The sequence below is a fragment of the Gadus macrocephalus genome, chromosome 8 (genome assembly GCF_031168955.1).
Source record: "Gadus macrocephalus chromosome 8, ASM3116895v1".
NCBI lineage: Eukaryota > Metazoa > Chordata > Actinopteri > Gadiformes > Gadidae > Gadus > Gadus macrocephalus.
The window spans coordinates 5,125,337-5,132,221 of NC_082389.1; the positions used below are offsets into that span (position 1 = coordinate 5,125,337).

A 6,885-nucleotide genomic window follows, 5' to 3' on the forward strand; every position below is an offset into this window, starting at 1 on the left:
GGAGGAATGGAGAGATGAGAGGAGGAGAGAGGAGGAATGGAGAGCTGAGAGAAGAGAAGAGAGGAGGAATGGAGAGATGAGAGAGAGAGGAGGAATGGAGAGATAAGAGAAGAGAGGAGGAATGGAGAGATGAGGAAGAGAGGAGAGGAGGAATGGAGAGCTGAGAGAAGAGAGGAGGAGAGAGGAGGAATGGAGAGATGAGAGAAGAGAAGAGAGGAGGAATGGAGAGATGAGAGAAGAGAGGAGGAGAGAGGAGGAATGGAGCGAGAAGAGAGGAGGAATGGAGAGATGAGAGAAGAGAAGAGAGGAGGAATGGAGAGATGAGAGAAGAGAGGAGGAATGGAGAGATGAGAGAAGAGAAGAGAGGAGAATGGAGAGCTGAGAGAAGAGAGGAGGAGAGAGGAGGGATGGAGAGATGAGAGAGAGAAGAGGGAGGAATGGAGAGCTGAGAGAAGAGAAGAGAGGAGAATGGAGAGCTAAGAGAAGAGAGGAGAATGGAGAGCTGAGAGAAGAGAGGAGGAGAGAGGAGGAATGGAGAGATGAGAGAAGAGAAGAGAGGAGGAATGGAGAGAAGAGAGGAGGAATGGAGAGATGAGAGAAAAGAAGAGAGGAGGAGAGAGGAGGAATGGAGAGTGAGAGAAGAGAGGAGGAATGGAGAGATGAGAGAAGAGAGGAGGAGAGAGGAGGATGGAGAGATGAGAGAAAGAAGAGAGGAGAGAGAGGAGGAATTGACAGATGAGAGAAGAGAAGGATGAGAGGAGGAGCGAGGAGAATGGAGAGATGAGAGAGAGAAAGGATGAGAGAGGAGATTAGGGGGAATGGAGCAATGAGAGGAGAGATGAGAGAAGTGAAGAGGAGAGACAGATGAGAGAGGAGGCATAGAGAGACGAGGAATGGAGAGATGAGAGAAGGGAATAGGAGAGAAGAGGAGGGGAGAGGAGGAATGAAGGGTTGAGAGATGTGAAGAGAGGAGGAACTGAAATGGAGAAGTAGAGAAAGTGAGGAGGAATGGAGAGGGTGGAGAAGAGAGGAGTAGAGCTGAAGGGAATGGGGAGAGTGAAGTGGAGAAGAGAAAAGAAGAGAGGAGGAATAAAGAGGGTGAAGGGAGAGGAGAGAAGAGAGGAGGAATGGGGAGGGTGAAGGGGAGAGGAGAGATGAGCGGGGCACAGAAGAAAACAAAAGATGACAGCTGAGATGGAAGCACAAAGTTCCATATATTATTAGCAGTGTTGACATGGCATCGTATGTTTCCATAGCAATAGGTGGAATGTTCTTTAAATCTCCCAACACTTTTCCCGAAGGGCCCCTGGAAACTGAAAATAGGCTTGTCTTGTATGTGTCATACATTACAAATATGCTGTCTTGGAAGTAACCAGAGGGCCCAAACACTACAAAATATTCTGTGCAAGTTGGGTTTAATCCAAGTAGCTACACCAGAAAGATACATTAATTTACGGTTAAAGGACTATAGTTCACAGGGAAATAAAAGCTGCAGCGCTCGAAATTTTTTACTTTATTCCTCCACTTTGAATCTTCCCCATGTTGGGTTGGATTGTAACTTTCCGTGCGTCTTGATCCGCCAAATAAATGGTGCATGCATAGAGCCAACACGTGTAATCAGCACAATTATAATATGTGGAATTCAGCATTTTCAACTGTGTAACAACAACGGTGTACAAAGCAACATCCTAGATACACACTGCCGTGCATAATTGGCTGCGAAACGGGGGAAGCTTTGCCGGGGAAGCTCGTCTGAGACACGAGATCTGAGAGGGCAGATTGCTGTTAACAGATTGCAAATCCTCCCCGAGCTTCCAGCGGCGCTGTGTTCAGCGCGAACTGACGGGCAGTAAACACAAGGGAGAGGGAGGGAGGGAGGGAGGGAGGGAGGAGAGAGGGGAGAGAGGGAGAGAGAGAGAGAGAGAGAGTGAGAGAGAGAGAGATTTCCGACCTGATGAGTTGAGCTTGTGAAATACCTAGCATACAGCGAATCATCACCTGTGTGAACGTTTTTTTTTTTTTTGTTTTATAACAAAATAGGTTTATGGAGGAAGCCGTAATTTTTTACCAAAGTTCAAGAAAGGAAGCGGGTGAATATGTGTGTTTGTTTAAACATGGGAGTAGAATACTGACACTTGAAACCATTTTCAACAAAAGGCCTAACGTTACTATTCAAATATCACATGGGGCGTCTCTGTTATGCGGGTGTGTGGAATATACATACTGAATTTAATAAACCTCACAGTGAAGTGTGTGCAGTGATAAACAAAGTATGAGGGCAGTATCTTGCTAAAAGGAGGACGAGAAGATACTTTAATTAAAGTTCAAAGCAGCAATCTAAGAGTTTTCTAAAGAGCCCTGAAGTCTAGAGAATTTAAACATCACATTGTTTCAATCTTCTCTCATAGTTTCTAATATAAAAAATATATTATACATCTAATCCCTAAACCTCTCAATACGCAATAATTTGATTTGAACACCTTCGAGGACTTAAAAAGTGCTTCACACAAGTCAGCATTAAAGGACTATAACGGTCTGATAGTTAAACCATCGTAAACGTCTCCCATGGCATCACTAAAACATCCGTAAGCGATATAACATTTCAAATCCGCTGGCTGATGGCTGAATGCGCTCTGTCCAAGTGCCTTTGACCACGAATGCTAACACTACCAGTGAATCACCTCTGTCTTTTGGAATCAATGCACGTCGGTCAGAACAGAGCTGGAGTGAAGTCTTATCACAAAGACCTTAGAAGTGCTACTGCTGTTGTTTACTGTTGCTGTTTGCTATTTTTTACGTGGCATTTAGTGTGAGCTAAATCTAACGTTGAGCTGAGTGCAACCAGATGTTTTAGTGAAGCCAGGAGAGACGGTTCCAATTTACGATTCAATCACCCAGACAGGTATCGTCGGCGGCAGTCCGGGGGCTCCAGCGAGGGGAGCTCGGCGGCAATCCGGCAGCTCAGGTCCCGGAGTACCATTATATTATATAGATATAGAGCTCCAGGAGTCCACAAACGGCAAATATCCCTTCTCCTCCATGCTGTGGTTCAGTCCGACAGCTCATTGGTCAATGGGCAGCAGCTCATTTGCATTAAAGCTACAGACACCAGAAACAGCGGGGAATAGTGGTAGGTGGGATTTTTTTTTCCTAAAACCTATCCAGCAAACAGCTTCAAAAACATGTTTTCTGGAACTGAAAAACTATGTTTACTTGTTGGGAAAACACCATAATATGCCTCCCATAAGTGGACTTAGGATGGTGTACTTTTCAACAAGGAATCAATCAGGTTGAGGACTTACAGCGAGAACAGCATAAAAACAACCCTTTTAAACGGTGCTGGACAAGTGCAATAGGCTAAACTTTTAAGAAATGGATGGCTTTAGCTCATCATCAACATGCCAGCTATATCGAGCAGTCCTTTAACTAAGCTCCATTGTGAGAGCCAATGACCATAAAAGGTCACTTCTACACCAATGTTTTAGTTTTGTTTTGTCATGAACACACTCAAACACAGACACAGTACACACACATTCCAATGTGCCTGGTTTTAAGCAGACAGTCCCTAGGCATCATTTTTAAACTCTTAAATACCCAATCCATCTCTCAAGTCACACAGTGTGCTTCTGTGAACCATATTGACTCATAAAAGTACCACATTGTAAACATGATCTGGAAACCCGCGTTATAACCAAAGCACTAATAATACCTACACAGTCTTTTCATAGTCCTGTGCTGACTTCAGCTTCAGGTTCATTCTTGTTCACATATTTTCATGCAGAAGGTATGGCTTTTTGTTTTTTTTTCAACATTCAATAAGTCCTATCGTGTTGCCCGGGCATGTGATCCTGAACGACGATTCTGACGTCCGAGTCCTACACCATCTCCATGGCGATACGGTCCGGCGTCATCTGTCCCGTCTTCACGGAGATCCACAAGTCCTCCGTGTCCCCCCTGTTCTGCTTTTTCTTCTTCTTTGTGTCCGACCTCGCGGTTATGGCCCCCTTGTCCCTTCGGCGGCGGCAGCAGCAGCAGCAACAGCCACTGCCGCCACAGCAGTAGTGACAGCAGACCACCAGCGAGGTGAGCAGGACCAGCAGGGGGAGGGCCAGCAGGACGGCCAGGCACACCGTGTTGTACACCCCTTGGTTGTGTTTGTCCGCAGCAAAGCTCCACAGCTGGTTGAAGAAGTCCAGCACGCTGCCCTTTTTATCCGCCATCTTTGTTTTTGATTGTTTTTGTTTGTACCTCCCAAGATGGCGGTTGGATGGTCGTCTTTGATAAAGCCTGGCTGGAACTCCAACAGCTTCGGTTTATAAAAAAAACGGCGAACACGTACTCTGGTGACTTGTGCAACGTAACATTGGTAGCCACGATACATAAATATCGTATCTCAAATCTGCAGTATCATATCCGGGAAAGGTGGCGGTGAATATCTTCTCGGGCTCAGAAGCCGTTTCGGGTTTCGGTTAAGGTTTGGTTTCAAGAATAAAGACCTTGAACCTTTCCTGGCGCTTCTGACCCTTTGGGCTGGCGTGAAGCAATCATAGTTTCATTTCGAGTCTGAGATGGAAATATTTGAAATCCCAACAAACGGTGCCTATATTGCTTCGACTCAATCCGAGTTTGTCGGTGATCCCTGCATCCCTGCGGTTCCTCCTCTGGTGGCGACCCCTGGTGTTGACCTCTGGTTTTGACCTCTGCTGGTGACCTCTGGTGTTCCTCCTCTGGTCACGGTCTCCTCGTTTTCTGGCCCCCCCCCACTCCTCTCGCTCCCATTCAATTCGGCCTGCTGGAAGGAGCACGCTGCCGGGAAGGAAGTCGGAATGTTCCTGTGGATGTAAACACACAATAGAAAGGTGACCTTTAAACTCACACACACATTCCATCACCAATCGACAGCATTCCATCTGCAGTCTAATGTGCTAAGTAGAAGGAGCAGAAGTGTGCAGAATATGTGTGCAATGACACCACATTTATAAACGCACAGATATATAGAACAAAAGTGGACATCTCCAGAGCTTGAAATGTCTTTATACAGTTACATTAACCTCTACAATCGTCCTTCCATGATGTGTGCCTGCCTATTGTAAAATCCTGAGAGGGAGATTGAGAGAGCAGGACGTTGAGAGAGCTATAGTGAATGTCAGAGAGAGAGATGAAGAAGAATTGAAACAGAGCGATAGCAAATCTTTCTAAGAGCCCCGCTGAGAATGGCCTCCATATAGAGAGAGAGAGAGAGAGAGAGGCTGTCAGGACCTCATCTGAATATAGCTAGCTAATGGTTCCCAATGGGACACTTTGATGGACAGGACCTGGTCAAGTTTTTTATAAGTGGCTGATCGTTTCATTTTCAGCTCCCCATGTATGAAAACTCTTAACTTGCAATTTCTTTGAAGAATCCTTGACTTACGTTTCACTTTGAAGATGACATGTATAATGAAGAGAGAGCAAAACGATATCATCATGCATTAGTTCTCTTTAGTGACAGACCAATGTTGTCTCATAACATGTGATTTAGATGCAGGAGAAGAAGATATGCCATTATGAATATTGATACAATAATCATCCATTCCGTTAACATCCATTGCGAGCAAGGCAGATGCACGTGCAAGTAGAATGCAAAGGTATGTGTTGCGGTAACATGGCTTGTTTTATGGCTGTGAGAATACATGTGAGATCAGTTAGGTGTGACTTCCTGCCCAGGGGTCATGTCCCCTGCTCATTTGACTGACAGGAAACCCCTTACGTTACTACACATGGGACACATCGTCATGCATAAGCCTTCAGAAGTAAACATGCATGCAGCTTGAAAACAATAGAAAATACAAATATGTTCTTATTTTAAGTCAGTTTGGATAAAAGCGTCTAAATGCCCTACATTTAAATGTAAGTGTTGTACAATGCAGGCCTATTCTTTTCTGTTTTCAATGTTTCAACATTGTACTGGAACACAGCTTAGTGGTCATGGGGTGCGGTTCTTTGTGAGCACTGCTTCATGGGGTTTAGCTGGTCAGCTCGAAAAGCCCGAGTCATGCCCGCAGTTCGTCTGTATTTGTTGAGTAATGTAATAAAGGCTATTGTGTCATATCACAAGAACAATATATCCTTGGTGTGATTGGTTCATGGGGAAAAAGTGGGTTATTATTCGCAATGCTCTGGCCGTGACCACATTGTCCTTCTCCCCACCGTGGTCCCAGCGAACAGCACCGCCGCATGGAATACAAACAGACGAGTGACCGGCTCACAATAGAGATGAGACAGCACGACAGATGAATCATTTTAACATGGGAGGGCTGAATTTGTCACAGTGTTATTGGAACAACTGTGTCACAAATAATGACCGTCGTCTTGAAAAATATCAGGGCTTCGCAACAACACCTCTCAAATTAGGTCATTATCTCAACTATACAATGATTATCTGAATATGATACAAATTATTATCTTCACAATACACAGGCCCTTAAAGGTTTTTCATTCAGTCTGGTGTTTACACCTGTGATGCTGCCTTCAACAATGCGTTAAAAACCTGAGCTAACATTATGATACTTTATATTTATGTATGTGTCTTATAGTCAAAACTTGGCTTCTATTCTGGGCAGTGTTTGGTGTGTTAGTGCGAGATAGAAGGATTGCTGAGTCAATTCTCTCTCCACTCTCTCTCTTTCCGTCTCAATCAGTCTCTCTCTCTCTCTCTCTCTCTCTCTCTCTCTCTCTCTCTCTCTCTCTCTCTCTCTCTCTCTCTCTCTCTCTTCACAGAGTACATTTATATTATAAAGCAAAGAAACCAGTGGGACATATCCATGCTGTAACTGCTGATGTGCACTAAATAAAAAAACGAAATTATAATGGCACTGCCTTTTCATTAGGGAAAGTTGGATAAGT

General features: G+C 44.6%; 1 protein-coding gene across 1 annotated transcript in view; it reads right to left on the reverse strand.

Moving 5' to 3' along the window:
• Positions 1 to 1,497: 1,497 nt before the first annotated feature.
• LOC132462632 (uncharacterized protein KIAA0040) overlaps positions 1,498 to 6,885 on the reverse strand; it is a 6,694-nt gene continuing 1,306 nt past the window's right edge. The window contains exon 2 of the mRNA XM_060058259.1: positions 1,498 to 4,832. Within this exon, the coding sequence (XP_059914242.1) occupies positions 3,876 to 4,220 (345 nt within the window). The 5' untranslated portion in view covers positions 4,221 to 4,832 and the 3' untranslated portion in view covers positions 1,498 to 3,875. The remainder of the gene's footprint in view (positions 4,833 to 6,885) is intronic.